This window comes from Dreissena polymorpha, chromosome 4 (genome assembly GCF_020536995.1).
Source record: "Dreissena polymorpha isolate Duluth1 chromosome 4, UMN_Dpol_1.0, whole genome shotgun sequence".
NCBI lineage: Eukaryota > Metazoa > Mollusca > Bivalvia > Myida > Dreissenidae > Dreissena > Dreissena polymorpha.
In genome coordinates, this window is record NC_068358.1 from 91300672 (window position 1) to 91320563 (window position 19892).

General features: G+C 36.5%; 2 protein-coding genes across 4 annotated transcripts; one reads left to right on the forward strand and one right to left on the reverse strand.

The window, feature by feature from the left end:
* The first annotated feature begins 574 nt into the window (after positions 1-574).
* On the forward strand, positions 575-11500 carry LOC127879484 (uncharacterized). Of its 3 annotated transcripts, none has more exons than XM_052426336.1 (5): positions 575-968; positions 1977-2108; positions 2829-2903; positions 4626-9180; positions 9326-11500. In XM_052426336.1, exons 1-4 carry the CDS (start codon positions 722-724, stop codon positions 4841-4843), a joined length of 672 nt encoding a protein of 223 aa, XP_052282296.1. In that variant the 5' UTR covers positions 575-721; the 3' UTR covers positions 4844-9180; positions 9326-11500. The 3 variants fall into 3 exon arrangements, 1 of the variants encoding a protein (XP_052282296.1); XR_008049116.1 differs by having other exon boundaries at positions 801-815; positions 1956-2108; XR_008049117.1 differs by lacking the exon at positions 1977-2108 and having other exon boundaries at positions 707-968.
* A 4859-nt stretch (positions 11501-16359) lies between these two features.
* On the reverse strand, positions 16360-19842 carry LOC127879479 (uncharacterized). Its single transcript, XM_052426332.1, has 7 exons — positions 19401-19842; positions 18772-18927; positions 18350-18429; positions 17950-18024; positions 17592-17718; positions 17184-17411; positions 16360-16703 (listed from the first exon to the last, which is right to left on the reverse strand). Exons 1-7 carry the CDS (start codon positions 19417-19419, stop codon positions 16477-16479), a joined length of 912 nt encoding a protein of 303 aa, XP_052282292.1. The 5' UTR covers positions 19420-19842; the 3' UTR covers positions 16360-16476.
* Between the last annotated feature and the right edge of the window lie 50 nt (positions 19843-19892).

Below are 19892 nucleotides of genomic sequence, written 5' to 3' on the forward strand. Positions count from 1 at the left end.
AATAAAAGGCCCACCTATTGATGATAAAGACATGACCCAACTGTAGACTATATATTCTAGTACAATTTTCTGTTGTCCAAGCCAATATATATTTATGCCACCCTTCGAAGAAGAGGGGTATATTGCTTTGCTCATGTCGATCGGTCCGTCCGTCCACCAGGTGGTTGTCATACGATAACTCAAGAACGCTTGGGCCTAGGATCATGAAACATCATAGGTACATTGATCATGACTTGCAGATGACCCCTATTGATTTTGAGGTCACTAGGTCAAGGTCACGGTGATCGAAATTGTAAAATGGTTTCCGGATTATAACTCAAGAACGCATACGCCTAGGATCATGAAACTTCATGGGTAGATTGATCATGACTCGTAGATGAACCCTATAGATTTTGAGGTCACATGGTCAAAGGTCAAGGTCACAGTGACCCGAAATAGTCAAATGATTTTCGAATGATAACTCAAGAACGCTTTTGCCTAGGATCATGACACTTCATAGGTACATTGATCGTGACTTGCAGATGACCCCTATTGATTTTCAGGTCACTAGGTCAAAGGTCAAGGTCACAGTGACAAAAGTCGTATTCACACAATGGCTGCCAGTACAACGGACAGCCCATATGTGGGGCATGCATGTTTTACAAACAGCCCTTGTTTCTATAGATTTCAGCAAGACCCACCAATGGATAATAGACATACAAGACCCCACTGTTGACATTATATGCTTACAGGCATTGAGGCAACTATACAGGAGTCAGAGCCTCTCATGATACAACAGGCCAGTGTTAACTGTGCTGATCGAATGCAATCTACAGGTTTCACTTTGGTTCTTTCAGAGTCCATGTCAACTGCTGACAGTGAAGAGCCAGGCAGTCTGACCCATGATAGGAGGGAGCCAAGTGAAGAGCCAGCCAGTCTGAGCCATGATAGGAGGAAGCCAAGTGAAGAGCCAGCCAGTCTGACCCATGGTATTTCTGTTATCATAGAATAAAGGCCCACCTATTGATGATAAAGACATGACCCAACTGTAGACTATATATTCTAGTACAATTTGTCAGTAGATTGATCATGACTCGCAGATGACCCCTATTGATTTTGAGGTCACTAGGTCAAAGGTCAAGGTCACAGTGACCCGAAATAGTAAAATGGTTTCTGGATGATAACTCAAGAACGCATACGCCTAGGATCATGAAACTTCATGGGTAGATTGATCATTACTCGCAGATGACCCCTATAGATTTTGAGGTCAAAGGTCAAGGTCACGGTGACCCGAAATAGTAAAATGGTTTCCGGATGATAACTCAAGAAAGCATACGGCTAGGATCATAAACTTCATGGGTAGATTGATCATTACTCGCAGATGACCCCTATTGATTTTGATGTCACTAGGTCAAAGGTCAAGGTCACGGTGACCCGAAATAGTAAAATGGTTTTCGGATGATAACTCAAGAAAGCATATGCCTAGGATCATGAAACTTCATAGGTAGATTGATCATGACTCGCAGATGACCCCTATTGATTTTGAGGGTCACAAGGTCAAAGGTCAAGGTCACGGTGACCCGAAATAGTAAAATGATTTTCGGATGATAACTCAAGAACGCTTTTGCCTAGGATCATGACACTTCATAAGTACATCGATCGTGACTCGCAGATGACCCCTATTGATTTTCAGGTCACTAGGTCAAAGGTCAAGGTCACAGTGACAAAAAACGTATTCACACAACGGCTGCCACTACAACGGACAGCCCATATGGGGGGCATGCATGTTTTCTATAGATTTCAGCAAGACCCACCAATGGATAATAGACATACAAGACCCCACTGTTGACATTATATGTTTACAGGCATTGAGGCAACTGTTGAAGACACCCACAGTCTAGAATCTATACAGGAGTCGGAGCCTCTCATGATACAACATGCCAGTGTTGACTGTGCTGATCATATGCAATCTACAGGTTTCACTTTGGTTCTTTCAGAGTCCATGTCAACTGCTGACAGTGAAGAGCCAGGCAGTCTGACCCATGATAGGAGGGAGCCAAGTGAAGAGCCAGCCAGTCTGACCCATGATAGGAGGGAGCCAAGTGAAGAGCCAGCCAGTCTGACCCATGGTATTTCTGTTGTCATATAATAAAGGCCCATCTATTGATGATAAAGACATGACCCAACTGTAGACTATATATTCTAGTACAATTTTCTGTTGTCCAAGCCAATATATATTTATGCCACCCTTCGAAGAAGAGGGGGTATATTGCTTTGCTCATGTCGATCGGTCCGTCTGTCCACCAGGTGGTTGTCATACGATTACTCAAGAACGCTTGGGCCTAGGATCATGAAACATCATAGGTACATTGATCATGACTTGCAGATGACCCCTATTGATTTTGAGGTCAAAAGGTCAAGGTCACGGTGACCCGAAATAGTAAAATGATTTTCCGATGATAACTCAAGAACGCTTTTGCCTAGGATCATGACACTTCATAGGTACATTGATCGTGACTTGCAGATGACCCCTATTGATTATCAGGTCACTAGGTCAAAGGTCAAGGTCACAGTGACAAAAAACGTATTCACACAATGGCTGCCACTACAACGGACAGCCCATATGGGGGGCATGCATGTTTTCTATAGATTTCAGCAAGATCCACCAATGGATAATAGACATACAAGACCCCACTGTTGACATTATATGTTTACAGTCATTGAGGCAACTGTTGAAGACACCCACAGTCTAGAATCTGTACAGGAGTCAGAGCCTCTCATGATACAACATGCCAGTGTTGACTGTGCTGATCATATGCAATCTACAGGTTTCACTTTGGTTCTTTCAGAGTCCATGTCAACTGCTGCCAGTGAAGGGCCAGCCAGTCTGACCCATGATGAAATGAGGCAGCCAAATCCTCAAGGTATGAACTAAATTTGAAGACGGGTTTCTCTGCATTTTCTATCATTATGTGACAGAGTCTTATGTCATGACTGTATTAAAGTAAATGAGTAGTCCAAGTCAAGTGTGATGCTCTAGACGACCTCCTCTGTGATCTACAGGGTTACAACAATGTGCTTGTAAAAGTCCTTGTAAAGTACAAAGTAGGCAGTTTGCTATGAAAGTTAATGTTTAGTACTTGTTCTTCCAAGAAATGATAGTTCTGCGAACTGTCAGTTCTTATATGTGTGAAAAATTGTTTTAAACTGGTGTTAAAACAGTTTCAGTTAGTTCATTTTACCTCCTAACATGTTCAGGTTTTGTGCATTTTTATCAGGAAAACCTTGCTCTACAATATTCAATCATTGTATCACTTGCAGTGTTCTGCCGTGAAATTTTACTGTTGGGGACCCTTTAGGATTACAAAAGTGGGGACAAAAAGAAAAAATATGGGGACACAGAAATATTTTTGTAGCAGAATTAAATGTGTGGAAACTAATAACCTTTAACTTGAACTTTTAAACGTGCTTAAACTTCTTACAGTCAGGTTGTAACATTGTTATTAAAACTGGAACATTCAAAAAACTTTTTAACACTGTCAAACAGTTGTCAACATATTTACAAAACTTTGAAAAAATTTATGGTCATTGGACTCCGCATGTCAAAGTACTTGTTCGATAATTAGAAATACCGATAGTAAAGGCGTTTTCTTTTTTGCTTTATGCACAATCTGCATGTCATTTTGTTGTTGTCAAACAGTGACCAAGGACATTTTTGAAGCCAATTTTCTTGGAATGTACGTTTAGGGGCAGACTTTTTTCGTAATTGCTAAACGATGTTGGGACTTGGGAAGACTCTGTTGGGTTGTTAATATTATTGTCATATTTTCTAATTTTACTTGCCGGAGGAAAAAAAAAAAAAGGATTTTGTTTTCTTTGGCCTGTCACTTTAAGCCATTTTGATAGGTTCGGAAATTTCCTTGATATCTGATTGGTTGTTATAATCTCAACTTACCAATGAAATAGAGTGTTAATATTAAATAAATTAACCATTGGCTGCGAAATGACGTCATGTCCAATGAAATAGTTTGTTCTGGTTACACATTCACTCGATTACTTTACCGACTAACAAATTGAATCGATTAGTTTTTATTTCTAATTCATGTGCGCCCGCGGACCCATATACAGAAAACGGGTGGGGACAAATATTTGTTTTTTGCGACAATAACACAAGGGCGCATCCACGGCAGAACACTGACTTATGTTGATACTTTGTGTGCAAGGATCAATTCAGTAGAAAAGTCAACAAAATAAAGGGCTTACAGTCACTGAACAAATGAGTTTGCTGCTTAGAGTGTATATTTTTCCCAAAAATATTTGAAAATTTCCCCTCTTGGAAGTGTAGTTCAATTTTTATCAATACCTCGTTTAAATAATTCACAGAAAAGCCAAAAAATGTTGATCTTTGAACATAAACATAACATGTTGATGACAAAAAAAGTTGGAATAATGTTTTTCTCTCTGTGTATGGTGAATTATGGTGTTACAACTTGATTTTGTATGTTACTTGCTTAGCATTGAAATTTCCCCTTTTACACGTGAATTATCCCCCTCTCAGGGGACCCGACCCCTTTTCCCCAAAACTGAAAAAAACACTGACATGATACTCATTGCTATTTTATTTTTTATATCTATTCTTGTTTTAGGGACAGGGACAAGAAAAGGAATGAAACGAAAGTGGGCCAGCGAAGAGAACATATGTTTCATGAACTTTTTTAGAGATGAATTAAGAGAAAAAAAAATGCCATCTGGCTCAAAAATAATGGGGTCCCTAAAAATACTTACCGGAAGAACAGTGGCCCAGATAAGGGCAAGGGTCCATAACATTATTATGGAAAAACAAAAATGGAAAAAGAATTGTTGAACTGTGGAATATGTTTATGCCCCTGGTAGGGTGGCATATAGCAGTTGAACTGTCCGTCAGTCAGTCAGTCTGTCCATCTGGCCGAAAACTTATATGGCCATAACTTTTTCAATATTGAACATAGCAACTTGATATTTATACCCCTATTACAATTGGTAATGGGGGCTATATAGGAGTCACGTTTGTCGGTCTGTCCCGATATTTCATCCGATCTTCACCAAACTTGGTCAGTAGTTGTATGTAGATAATGTCTAGGTCAAGTTTGAATATGGGTCATGCCAGGTCAAAAACTAGGTCATGGGGTCACTTAGTATGTTTTAAACTGTAAGTTTGTACGGACCATAGCTATGTTATTTATCGTTACATTTTTAAATGACTCGGTACATTTGTTCACCATCATGGAACGGTGTGTCGCGTTAAAAGAAATTACGTCAATATCTCAAAGGTCAAGGTCACACTTGGGAGTTCAAAGGTCAAATGCTTGTCCGGGCCATAGCTTTGTTTTTTATTGTGAGATTTTAAAATCATTTGGCACATTTGTTCACCATCATTGAACAGTGTGTCGGGCGAAAGAATTACGTCGATATTTCCAAGAACAAGGGCACAATTTGAGTTTAAAGGTAAAAAATGGCCATAATTGAGCTTGTCTGGGCAATAACTATGTTGTTTATTGTGCGATTTTAAAATCGTTGGCTCTTTTGTTCACCATCATTTGACAGTGTGTCGCGCGAAAGAATTACGTCGATATCTTCAAACTCAAAGTTGTAGTTTTAGTTCAAAGGTCAAAAATGGCAATAAATTATCTTGTCTGGGCCATAAATATGTCATTCATTGTAAGATTTTAAAATGACTCTGTACATCAATTTTGTTCAAAGTCATTGGAAGGCTTGTCATGTGAAACAATTCAAGAGTTCAAAGGTCAAAATGGCTATAAATGATAATGGCATAATGATTCTTAAAAAATCGCCATAAATTGTATTATCTTGTTTTGTGAAGACAGCATACAAAATAGTCTGTGTCAATGCGTTATGTGGGGGTATATGTCACGTCTGTGACAAAGCTCCAGTTGGCATGCATGTGCATCTTGTGAAGCTGCACATATTGAGTGGTGAAAAGTGAAGGTCAAGGTAATCCTTCAAGGTTAAATGTTAAATATATTGCTTCTGTCCGTCCGTCTGAAAACTTTAAAATTGGCCATAACTTTTGAGCTCACCTGAGTGCAACATGCTCATGGTGAGCTTTTGTGATTGCCTTTTGTCCGTTGTGCGTTGTATGTCGTCAACATTTTGCCTTGTGAACACTCTAGATGCCACATTTATTGTCTGATCTTCATGAAATTTTGCAGAACATTTGTCACATTGATACCTCGACTGAGTTCGAAACTGGGTCATGCTGGGTCAAAAATTAGGTCACTAGGTCAAAAAAACAACAAAAAAACTTGTGAACACTGTAGAAGTCCAATCTTCATGTAACTTTGTCAAAATGTTTGTCTAAATGATATTTTGGTTTAGTTAAAAATTGGTTCCGGTCCGTTGAAAAACATGGCCGCCAGGGGCGGGGCAGTTTTCCTTATATGGCTATAGAGAAACCTTGTGAACACTTTAGAAGTCAAAATGTTTGCCTAATCATCATGAAACTTGGTCAAAACATTGGTTTTATTTATATTTTGGACGAGTTTGAAAATGGTCCAGATCAGTGAAAAAACATGGCCGCCAAGGGGCGGGGGAGTTTTCCTTATGTCTTTAGTTAAACATTGCTAACACTCTAGAGGCCACATTTATTGTCCATTCTTCATGAAATTTGGTCAGAAGTTTGGTCTCAATGATATCTTAGACGAGCTGAAAATGGTTACGTTTGCTTGAAAAACATGGCTGCCAAAGGGCGGGGCATTTTTCCTTATATGGCTATATATGGCTATAGTAAAATCTTGTTAACACTCTTGAGGCCACATTTATTTTCCGATCTTCATGAAACTTGGTCAGAATATTCATCCCAAAAAATATCGTAGACAAGTTAAAAAATGATGCTGGTTGGTTGAAAAACATGTCCGCCAGGGGGTGGGGCATTTTACCTTATATGGCTATAGTAAAACTTTGTTAACACTCTATAGGCCACATTTATTTTCTTATCTTCATGAAACTTGGTCAGAAGATTTGTCCTAATGATATCTTGGATTAGTTCAAAAATAGTTTCGTTTGCTTAAAAAACATGGCCACCAGGGGGCGGGGCATTTTTCCTAATATGGTTATGTATCATGCTTTACTAAAACATTGTAAACACTCTGTAGGCCACATTTATTTTCCGATTATTATGAAACTTGGTCAGATGATTTGTCCTAATGATATCTTGGATGAGTTCAAAAATGGTTCTAGTTGGTGGAAAAACATGGCCACTAAGGGGGCGTGGCATTTTTCCTTATATGGCTAAAGTAAAACCCTGTTAAAACTCTAGAAGCCATATTTATTGTACGATCATCATGACACTTTGTCAGAAGATTTGTCCCAATGATATTTGGACAAGTTTGAAATTGGTTCCAGTTGCTAAGAAAAACATGGCCACCAGTGGGCGGGGCATTTTTCCTTATATGGACTTATGAATCTTCTTGAAACTTTGTCAGTATATTAGTTTAAATGATATCTTGGATGTGTTTTTCACGTTGACATTTGAAGCTTTAACTTTGTATGATTCTAAATATGTGTCAATGCTGTCAGTTGAATTTTGAAATATGAAGTTTTACATTTTTTGTAGATTAAATAATTTGTAAAATGTTGCAGTTTCGTCAATCAGTTTTATAAGATATTGAGCTTTAAATATGATGCAGATTGTAAGATTCTTAATATCTTTCAATATTGTGGATAAGTTTTTGAGATATCAAGCTTTGAGTTTTATGCAAATTGTATGATTTTAAAATGTTTTAATGGTGTTGATCAGTGTAATGAAGATTGCATAATTTTTATGTTTTAATTCTGTCTATTGGTTTTCAAAATGAAAGACTTTGATTTTGTAAGTGCACTTTTATCTCCTGAAAGATTCTTTTCTAGTGTTTAGTTTATATTTTAAGGCTGTTTGCAAACTCGAAGTGAAAACAGTTCTATTACAATTTGGTAAGGACATGACATTGCATATCTGATTTTAAAATGTACTTTGCTGGCAACGTGTAATTTTCTGAAATGTCTTAGTAAGACTGTTGTTTGCAATCAAAAGGTCTGTGCTTCAAATACAGGGTAATGCATGTTTTTTGTCCAAATTTATGGCGATTCAGACATTGTTCTATGTAAATTTGGGGTTTGCTTGAAGGTTCAGTCTATTTTTATGTCCCTCACTATAGTAGTGGGGGACATATTGTTTTTGTCCTGTCTGTTGGTTGGTTGGTTGATCTGTTTACGCCAACTTTAACATTTGCAATAACTTTTGCAATATTGAAGATAGCAACTTGATATTTGGCATGCATATGTATCTCATAGAGCTGCACATTTTAATTTTCTGAAAGGTCAAGGTCAGAGGTCAAATATATGTGGCCAAAATCGCTCATTTTATGAATACTTTTGCAATATTGAAGATAGCAACTTCATATTTGGCAAGCATGTGTATCTCATGGAGCTGCACATTTTGAGTGGTGAAAGGTCAAGGTCATAATTCAATGTCATAGGTCGAATATATGGCTTCAAAGCGGCGCAGTAAGGGGGATTGTGTTTTACGAACACAGCTCTTGTTGTTAACTGCCTTTTTAGTCCCTTACCAGTGTTTCACTAAAGTCCGTGTACTTTGGACTCATTTCAAGTTGACATTTGAAGCTTTAACTTTGTATGATTCTAAATATGTGTCAATGCTGTCGGTTGAATTTTGAAATATGAAGTTTTTCATTTTTTGTAGATTAAATAATTTGTAAAATGTTGCAGTTTAGTCAATCAGTTTTATAAGATATTGAGCTTTAGTTATGATGCAGATTGTAAGATTCTTAATATCTTTCAATATTGTGGATAAGTTTTTGAGATATCAAGCTTTGAATTTTATGCAAATTGTATGATTTAAAATGTTTTAATTTGTTGATCAGTGTACTGAAGATTGTATACTTTTTATATGTTATAATTCTGTCTATTGGTTTTCAAAATGAAAGACTTTGATTTTGTAAGTTCACTTTTATCTCATTATGCCCCCCTTCGAAGAAGAGGGGGTATATTGCTTTGCTCATGTCGGTCGGTCTGTCGGTATGTCAGTTTGTCGGTCCGTCCACCAGGTGGTTGTCAGACGATAACTCAAGAACGCTTGGGCCTAGGATCATGAAACTCCATAGGTACATTGATCATGACTCGCAGATGACCCCTATTGATTTTGAGGTCACTAGGTCAAAGGTCAAGGTCACGGTGACCCAAAATAGTAAAATGGTTTTTGAATGATAACTCAAGAACGCATACGCCTAGGATCATGAAACTTCATGGGTAGATTGATCATGACTCGCAGATGACCCCTATTGATTTTGAGGTCAAAGGTCAAGGTCACGGTGACCCAAAATAGTAAAATGGTTTCCGGATGATAACTCAAAAATTCATACGCCTAGGATCATGAAACTTCATGGCTAGATTGATCATGACTTGCAGATGACCCCTATTGATTTTGAGGTCACTAGGTCAAAGGTCAAGGTCACGGTGACCCGAAATAGTAAAATGGTTTTCAGATGATAACTCAAGAACGCATATGCCTAGGATCATGAAACTTCACAGGTAGATTGATCATGACTCACAGATGACCCTTATTGATTTTGAGGTCACAAGGTCAAGGTCACGGTGACCCGAAATAGTAAAATGATTTTCGGATGATAACTCAAGAACGCTTTTGCCTAGGATCATGACACTTCATAGGTACATTGATCGTGACTCACAGATGACCCCTATTGATTTTCAGGTCACTAGGTCAAAGGTCAAGGTCACAGTGACAAAAAACGTATTCACACAATGGCTGCCACTACAACGGACAGCCCATATGGGGGGCATGCTTGTTTTACAAACAGCCCTTGTTAAAGATTCTTTTCTAGTGTTTAGTTTATATTTTAAGGCTGTTTGCAAACTCGAAGTGAAAACAGCTCTAGTACAATTTGGTAAGGACATGACATTGCATATCTGATTTAAAAATGTACTTTGCTGGCAACGTGTAATTTTCAGAAATGTCTTAGTAAGTAAGACTGTTGTTTGCAATCAAAAGGTCTGTGCTTCAAATCCAGGAAAATGCATGTTTTTTGTCCAAATTTATGTCAATTCAGACATTGTTCTGTGTAAATATGGGGTTTGCTTGTAGGATCAGTCTATTTTTATGTCCCCCACTATAGTAGTGGGGGACATGTTGTTTTTGCTCTGTCGGTCTGTTGATTGGTTGGTTGGTCTGTTTATGCCAACTTTAACATTTTGCAATATTGAAAGTAGCAACTTGATATTTGGCATGCAAATGCATCTCCTGAAGCTGCACATTATCATTGGTGAAAGGTCAAGGTCATCCTTCAAGGTCAGAGGTCAAATATATGTGGCCAAAATCGCTCATTTTATGAATTCTTTTGCAATATTGAAGATAGCAACTTGATATTTGCCAAGCATGTGTATCTCATTGAGCTGCACATTTTGAGTGGTGAAAGGTCAAGGTCATCCTTCAAGGTCAGAGGTCAAATATATGTGGCCCAAATCGCTTATTTTATTAATACTTTTGCAATATTGAAGATAGCAACTTGAAATTTGGCATGCATGTGTATCTCATGGAGCTGCAAATTTTGAGTGTTGAAAGGTCAAAGTCATCCTTCAAGGTCAGAGGTTAAATATATGTGGCCCAAATCGCTTATTTTATGAATACGTTTGCACTATTGAAGATAGCAACTTGATATTTGGCATGCATATGTATCTCATAGAGCTGCACATTTTGAGTGGTGAAAGGTCAAGGACATCCTTCAAGGTCAAATATATGGGTCAAAATTGCTCATGTTATGTTACTTCTGCAATATTGAAGCTAGCAATTTTATATTTGACATGCATGTGTATCTCATGGAGCTGCACATTTTGAGTGGTGAAGGGTCAAGGTCATCCTTCAAGGTCAAACGTTATATACGGGGACATTGGGTTTCACAAACGCATCTTGTTGTGTATGTAATTAATTTTGCTTAATTTTTGTGATCCCCCGCCAACAGCGGAGGGATATTAATTTGGCATTGTCCGTCTTTCCGTCTGGCACTTTTGTGTCCGGAACCATATCTTGGAAGTGCTTAAGCAGATTTCATTGAAACTTGGTACGAGTATATATATATGGATAAGAGGATGATGCACGCCAAATGGCATTGTACATCCTTGATTAATAGCGGAGTTATGACCCTTTGTATTTGAAAAAAATGCTTTTTTTGTGTGTCTAGAGCCATAACTTGTATCCAGAAGTATAATGGCGGGGGATATCAATTCAACGAATTTGCTTGTTAAATCAGTTTTTATTTTCATGATAATCATTTAGTTCGTACTGCAACTTATGATGGATTGTTACTACTATCTCCAATTATTTGTTTGTCATGGGTCCGTCACCATTTATCTCTTATATAATACTTGAATTGAGCATTTCACAATCTGACAATCATGCATATCATTTATTAGTTTCATAATAAAACGTCTGACAAGGGTCAGATAATTTTAACATATATTGTTGTTATAATTTGTCATGTGTTGTATGAATAAATGACACTTCCATGATAGAGAAAATTTAAATATATTTTTAGAGACATTTGTAAAATGAAAATGAAATAACTATACATTTTACAGTGGCTAGTCGTACGGCTAGACAAGAGGCTAGCCGCACGGCCCCGTACGGGTAGACAATAGGTTTGCCGTACGGCTCTGTACGTATAGCCTTTCCTATGGATATTGTCTAAGTTAAAGACAACCATTTTCAGTGAACTGATAAATTGCCTGTATGAAACCATATATTTATCCATTGTCTGAACGACAATTAAATTATTTGTGTGACTCCATTTCTGAGAAGTACCTTGGCCGTCATTGAATTTCATAATATCGATGCCGCAACTAATTAAAACAGTTTTCACTCCTTACATAGGAAAGTCGTCTTATTAAAGAATCAAATTAGAAACCGATTTAAATTATGTGTGTGTAAGTCAATTTCTAGAACGTAACTTTGACGGCTGTCGTCATTAAATTTCAAAATATCGATGCCGCAACTCTTTAATACAGGTTTTTCACGCCTTAGGAACGTCGACTAATTAATGAATCAAATAAGCAACCGTATGACATGAAAGGAAGCCGTGAAAGATGACGAATTTTTAAAGCGAGATTATACGATTTTTTCAAATATTTATTAATTTACATAAAATGTGTATAAAAAAAAACAACTTATTAAACATATATTTGAACATAAACTTAAATAAAAGTTAAGAAGAACATGTGTCGATATATGCAAAATAAGCCAGATATTAAATTCTGAAATCGAAAATGTATGTACAGTCGAATTCGCCAGCATGTAAATCGTGCATGTACGATGTGAATCTAAATTTAGTTTAACGGTTCATTTTTAGTGTGAGCGTCAGCTAACGCTAATGTTTTTGCAAATCGGTATGTGCGTAGAAGCCTTAAAGGGGCCTTTTCACAGATTTGACATGTTTTGAAGTTTGTCATTAGATGCTTTATATTGATGAATGTAAACATTGGATTTTTAACGCTCCAGAAAAAAAATCAAAAATAAAATTTAAAAATGGAAAAAAAGTAGCCCGTACAAGGGCTCGAACCAGTGACCCCCGGAATCCTGGAGTAAAAAACGCTTTAGCCTAATGAGCTATCCTGCCAAGCATACATGAGAGGTGTATTCTATACCTGATATAAGCAATCTTCGTAGTTTCACAAATTTAAACGATAACAACAGAACTCTCCAAATTATTCAATCGTTTCGCGTTGCAACGCTCTATAATTTTTAGGTTTTTAAATCGTGAAAAGATGCATATAATGGCTATATTAGACCATGGTTAATGTTCAGTAATACTGATTCCTCACAAATATCATAACTAAAACGAAAATTTGCGAATCTGAAACAACTATTTTCAATTTTGTCAATTTACCAAACCGTGAAAAGATCCCTTTAATTATGACATGGAAAGACAACCACTGTCCGTTGCAGCAGACTACACATTCTACTAGCGTCTGCTAGGAAAGATAACCACCACATTTGCCTGTTTATAGTCCACCACTCACTGGTGCACTGCAGTTGGTGTATATGAGTAATAGAGTTTAACAGCTTGTAAGACGATATTGGCCAGTCTAGTGTTTATCATTGAAAATCTGCACATACTGGCTGCTTTCAGAGAAAACAGGGCTTAATGCATGTCAAATAAGATAAGCCTGTGCATACTGATAAGCTTGTGCAATGCAAACACGCTAAACAAGGACGACATGTCTTATTTTATAATGTTTAAAGGGTCTCTTGTACTGGGATGACAATTTATGCATAAGCATTTAGCCCTGTTTTCCCAAAACGAAGCTAAAAATTTATTTTTTATTAATGATTTAAAAAAAAAACATCTGAACCTGTGCTTTAAGACACACTCTTTATAATTTTGAATGGATTGTGTCCATTCAAAACTTGCAATATAAAAAGCTATAACATAATTTTTTAAACTGAGTTGCGTCTAAACTTATACAACAACGAACACCTACAGTGACGTCAGCGCTTTGATAAATTCCTGCAACCATTTATTCGCCACACGAACACTAACTAAAATACGAATGCTTCAGTTATAGGCTACTATTCCATCTGTCCGCAACCGCATATCCGCATCCGCAAAAAATAAAACAAGTAGAAATGCACTGCACTTATTCCATTCATCCGTATCCGCACGCGAATAGGCGTCCGCAATAGAACGCTCAAGTGAGCATTCTTGGGCTACTATTCCATCTATCTGTAAATGTATCCGTATCCGCAAAATATACGGACGCTATATTCCATTTATCCGCATACGTCGAACGTATCTTTATTTTTGTATATGGATAAAACTAAAAATTATAATTATTGAGATAATTATAATGAAGGACAAGCTGCTAAGCGTGAATTTAAGTAGATATAAGGTACAAATCATCGTTCTGTCCGTAAAAGGATACAAATGGTAAATACCTGAAACATCTTCTTTTAGTGCCTTGGCTATGATTTTCCATACATTTAAACTTTAAAGTATAATCAGAGTCACGATATGCAGAACTGCGTTGGTTGTATAATTCCGGGTATTTTTTCACGAATTCGATAGATTTTCAGTTTATTTTTTAGATGACAGCTACTCTCATCGTGCTAAATGCCGTCCGTATCTCGTCCGCATCCGTTTGCGGATAAATGGAATATAGCGTCCGTATAACGATTTTGCGGATACTGACGCGGATACGGATGCGGATTGGTGGAATACTAGCCTTATTTTAGGAAAATATGTACGAAATATCTTCGTCACAATCGGCTCGGGCGCTTATTTGTCTTTGCTGCATATTACTGATTAACAGCACTAAATGACAATTCTATACTTTATAAGCCGTACGGCTAGACAATCTCAATAGGAAAGGCTATAATACGTACAGCGCCGTAAGGCTAGCCTATTGTCTAGCCGTACGGGGCCGTACGGTTAGCCTCTTGTCTAGCCGTACGGGACTGTACGACTAGCCACTGCCTTTAGTTATTGGAGGTTCTTATGTATTATACCCAGTCGCAAGTGGTATAGGCTATACTCAAATCTTTTCGTCCGTCTGTTATTGGATACTGTGATGGGTTATGTATCACATTCAATGTTTTTTTTTTTGTTTATAAGACAAAATCAGATTTTTTTTCAAAATACCTTCCTTTTAACTAATTTGAAAGCATTTTTACAGGTCCATTCTTGCGAAGCAATAATGCAAGTTAAAGAACTGGTTTTACAAGTCCCTATTCGATATTTATGACATAACTATGACTAAAATCTTCAGAATAGTTCAAAGCACGAAATGAATATCTTTCTGTTGGACATGAGGAAGTGGACCGAATATCGATGACTGGATCATTTTCCACGAAGGCACATAAAACTACAGTAAAGTTCCGCTACTTTCAGCTTGGTCTTAATAGCATGTCGGACTTCATAATTAACAGGGTATTTTGTTCTTTATTCAATACTTTGGGACCATGCAATCTTGAAAAATTGCAATTTACAGTGTTCAATGTGGTTTTAATAGCGGTACTCTTCTTGTACTAGGAATCGCTGCGTGTTTTAGTCATTATCTTTGAAATCCTTTTCGAAGCTATCATAAAAAACATTTATACTCGTGTCACGCCAGGGTGACATCACGTCAGGTTTAAACACAATAAGTAAATACATATTGTTATAACGTTTAAATATTCGTTTGACTTCTATTTTTCATTTCAATTTAATAATCCTATAAATGTTTTGTTTTTGGTTGTCATATCTATTTACCATTAACGATCCGCAACTGTTTTACCTTTACGTATCTTTGCAATGAAACTGTTATAGCGACAACTGTTTCATTATAGCTGCTTGCATCACACGGACACCACTGTTATATAATTCAATGATTTCTACAAGGATGATTCTATCCTACATTATCTCAATTGTTTAACCAAGGACATTGTGCTTTAAAAAGTTCCGGCGACTACAAAATCACGCAACAGGAGAAAATAACACGATACGTAGTCAAATAATGCAAAAATTCAAAAAAATATTAAAATAACATTAAACACATATTTAGTTCACCATTGTGTCATTCCCTCTGTAAAATGAATTCGACTCAAAATGTTATTAAATGTATAATGCAAGGAAACCATGCAGAGCGATTCATGCATAGGCCACACAAATACAAACAAATCTGATCGTGAGGATTTAATATATAAAGTTTGAGGTCGAGAAGATCTTAACCACAATTCTAATGCGAGTGTCGCAAGATATAACTATGCTCAAGGCCAACTCATTTTTTAGTAAACAATGTTTCGTATTTCAAGTGACACTATCTCAGGGACCCGGTATGTCGGTATCAAGTATCACAGAGTATACATATATAAAAAAATAATTGGGTCATGGGGACCCAGATACGAGGTTTAAAGTAAAAAAATGTATATGTTATTTGTCTGCAGAAATAACTAGATATATTAAGTTTCGAGTTATATACAGGTTGTTGAAGGTAATTCGCATAAAACACGCTATTTTTCAGTTGGATACTAGCATGGGAAAGGGAAGTACCCAACACTCCGGAAATATATCACAGACCCTATAGTTAACCCAGTATGAGTATATATATATATATATATATATATATATATATATATATATATATATATATATATATATATATATGTGTGTGTGTGTGTGTGTGTATTTCAAATTATGTAAGAAGAATGATGTTTTAGCAGCATGGATACTTTAACATTGCACATTTTAAACTGTTCAATAAAGAAGAAAAAAACTAGGAAACGTTTGGCTCGCAGTTTCTAGGGCTGGAAGTTTTGTCGTGCTTGCCGCGAATTTAACCTTGTTAGTCAATTGTTTATTCCAAATTTAAACAGAAACATGATCAATTATTCGTTAAAGACGTGAAATTGTTTTAATAATGTTATTTGCAAATGCCAAACGCTCGTTGTACAACGTATTATAATGTTCGTTCACATATAAATTTTAATTGGGTAAAACATGTACGGTCGTGAAATTTGAATCCGTCTTGAGGACGTATGGTAACACAGTCCTCGTGTTGGTGGTTATCGCCAGTATCGTCAGGCTGGCCACGCCCCCATTCAGTTGAATGCGATGGCAGTGATGCGTTATTCAGCCAGTAGAAAGAGCGGGTTTTGTCAACAACTAAGGCACCAATCCATATATCTGAAATAATGTTACGAGCTTGTTTTCAAACTTTGGGAATTAACATTATATTTGCTATATTTGTTATTAAAGGGATCTGGTTATCTTATTCGAAAGTCTGCCACCATAGATATTAACCCATTCATACCAAGTGGACTCTCCCATCCTTCTAAATTGGATCAATTTATTTCCAAAACTAGGGATGTCTAGTATACTTAATCTAGAATTTATAATATTTCGTACAGAAATTCCTTTAAGCAAACAGCACAGACCATGATGAGACGCCGCACCATGTGGCGTATCATCTGGGTCTAGGCTGTTTGCCAATACCCTTTTTTCTAGACGCTATGCATAAATTGGGTAACCTTACAGATCATATTTGACAAGAATCGAATATTCTACTAGAAGCTCTCCAGACAATCCAGATACACATGCTTGTGAACAGGAAGTTAAACGTAACGGAAAGTTGTTCATGGTAATAAAACGGATATAATTTATTACCACTTAGGATGTGTACGCTTCGAAGGTGAGATGTCATTGCAGCGTGTTTGTCATGACTGTCCAAGACTACGAGATCTGCGTTCTCTAACATGCACGCATGGCGAGCTACGCCCCATTCCTTGGACTCATTATGTATTTTAATACAGAAACGTTTGTTGATGTATGACAACTGATGATAGTTGTTGCTCGAGTCGCAATTGGAGGTAGGGGTTGGTGTCATGGTCGTCCCTGAAGTATCATAATTTATTACAACAGGTTGAAATTTGTTTTGTTTAAAAAATCATATCGTTGTTTTGTGTGTGTTTTTTGCATGTCAAATATAGCTACGTTTTATATCTGAATGTAATAAAACCAAAATATGTCATGTTAATATACAATAAGTCAAGTACGTAATAAAAAATATCCTACTTATCGACGTGGTGGTGGTGGTTGCTGCGTTACATAAATCAGACGAGCAACATTGGATGGCAACGTTTCTGGTATTGATGCTTCGACGACCAAAAACAACTTGCATCAGTTCTTGACCGAGACACACCTTTTAAACGTACGTTAAAATCAAAATCAATAATTAAACTAAAGGTCTTTTAAGAAAAGTAAAGTATATAGATTATTATCCATGTACATAACATTTTATGTATTTATGTTTGATAGGTAAATTGTCGATTATATGTTTAAGCTATTAAAAACAATATAATGCGAGTGCATAACGCTCGAGTCTTGGAAGTCAGAAGATTCCATTTTGAAATAATAGTAAAACGTTACATACTTTGTTACTGGCACACGTTGATATGTGTTCTGTTGATCCCGTGAGTGGGTCTGTAATCTCTCTGTATACGCATTGCTAACAAATTAAAGTGCGATACAACTATATCGTCTGCTTGTTTATTTGTCCATCAAACACAATTAATTAAGGATAAGATGGTCTTAAAAGTATTTGTTCATGTGCTTTAAACAATACACTGATACATTCTGGTGATAGTTTGGTTGTAAAACATAAATAAAATAACATGATTAAATAAGAGTGGAATTTTATCCCATAGTAAACATTTGAATAATGCGAAAAATCGTAAGAAATGTATCTAATTGTGAATTTTTAACTGACAATGGCTATACTTGCCCACTAAAATGAGACAGTGTAATTATTGTGCATATGTGGATCTACTCACCTCGCCTACTGCGCATGTTTTCTGTGTTGTACACGGTACATTGTTTTGTCCGGTTGTCTGACAATGGTAGCACGTTAAGGCTTTAAATATAAAAGACAAGACAGTGAGTGTCAATTTGGTCGCGTCGTTACTTGGCGTTTTAAAATTACCTGTTAGATAATACATTTTTATAAATTTAAGTATGAATGTTATTATATTATATATAAATAAACACATTAGTTTACTTTTTTATGTGTAATCATATATACCATATATCACAAACGAACAAACACATTTACTTAAATAATAGAGTGACACAAGTCCTTGAACTTGTTGTATGATTATATATTTTAGAATTATTATTAAATGAGATCTGTATTCAGCGGCTAGCGACTACAGTCTAATATCATCAACTTTGCGTGGGCAATAGGGTGTACACTTACGACACTTTTTGCAGTAGCTGGGACATGCAGTGGTGCTCAACACTGGATCCTGGCACATGTTCGGGTCGGCCGCGGCTTGTTCTCGGCACGCAATGACGTCAATGTCAGCGCACGCTGAGTTCACGTGGCTGATGCACGCAATCATTGCTAGTTGTCCTTTTATAAAAAAAAACATGACGCATATTAAAAATGATAAATACCACGTTTCGCTTTACAGTTGTTCAATTACATTAAAGTGACATTCCATCGTTATACACATGGGCAGAATCGTTAGAAAACGTGTTTTTATTGAGAGATCTTAATACAAACACGTTTTCTTACGATTCTTCCCATGTGTATAACGATGGACTGTCACTTTAATGTAATTGAACAGCTGGAAAGCGAAACCTAGTATAACTTTTTGTTAAAGTCACTTTAATATTTAAATAGATAACGACTTTCAATTGAGTTCATTTCAAGAAAGTAAATGTTTATATTTGAAATAGCCCGACCCCGAAGAGTAATGCCACTAATGAGGTATGTGTCAAATCATATGGGACAGGCCGTTTCAAAAATAGAAATTAAAATATAGTAATATTTAATGAAAAACAAAACGGAAAGGTATATGTTAATTTTTATAAATAACTTACGTAAAAGTGTGTTTGCCATCGTTTTGACACAATTTCTTGCTATCTATGACTTCGGTAGAAATGTCGCATGTATGTGCTGAAGGTATCGTACTATATAGTGTCTGATAAGTTTGGGCGTTGAACACGATAATGAAATTTAAAGGTAAACTAGTGAGTACAATAACCATATTTGTATATGATTTGTGCAAAGCGATGTTGTTTGAAAACATAAATGACAATTAATGAAAGTCTCATTTAAAATGTGCTTCCGGTTCATACGTCGAATTATACTTGACAAATCGCCCGAAAAAGCAGCAACAAAACAAAATACAACAACAACAAACAAATATTAATGACACACTAACAATACTCAAACAATTAAACACACAAAACCACATTGAACACAACAAAACACAAACAAAACGTTCATACAACATGTTTTTGCAATCGCAGTGTTGACAATCAATTGACAGTCGTCATCATTTTGAACTCTTTTCAACATTTTGTGGTAAT

What these genes read in the sequence shown, in the direction of transcription:
- LOC127879484 (XM_052426336.1), top strand. Translation starts at nt 722, where the DNA reads ATGCTTACAGGCATTGAGGCAACTATACAGGAGTCAGAGCCTCTCATG. An exon ending in GCCAGCCAGTCTGACCCATG is followed by an intron (nt 2,109 to 2,828) that starts GTATTTCTGTTG and finishes TGGTTCTTTCAG; the next exon opens with AGTCCATGTCAACTGCTGCC. An exon ending in GAGGCAGCCAAATCCTCAAG is followed by an intron (nt 2,904 to 4,625) that starts GTATGAACTAAA and finishes TTCTTGTTTTAG; the next exon opens with GGACAGGGACAAGAAAAGGA.
- LOC127879479 (XM_052426332.1), bottom strand. An exon ending in CAACGTGTGCCAGTAACAAA is followed by an intron (nt 17,719 to 17,949) that starts GTATGTAACGTT and finishes TACGTTTAAAAG; the next exon opens with GTGTGTCTCGGTCAAGAACT. An exon ending in AAGCGTACACATCCTAAGTG is followed by an intron (nt 16,704 to 17,183) that starts GTAATAAATTAT and finishes ACATTATTTCAG; the next exon opens with ATATATGGATTGGTGCCTTA.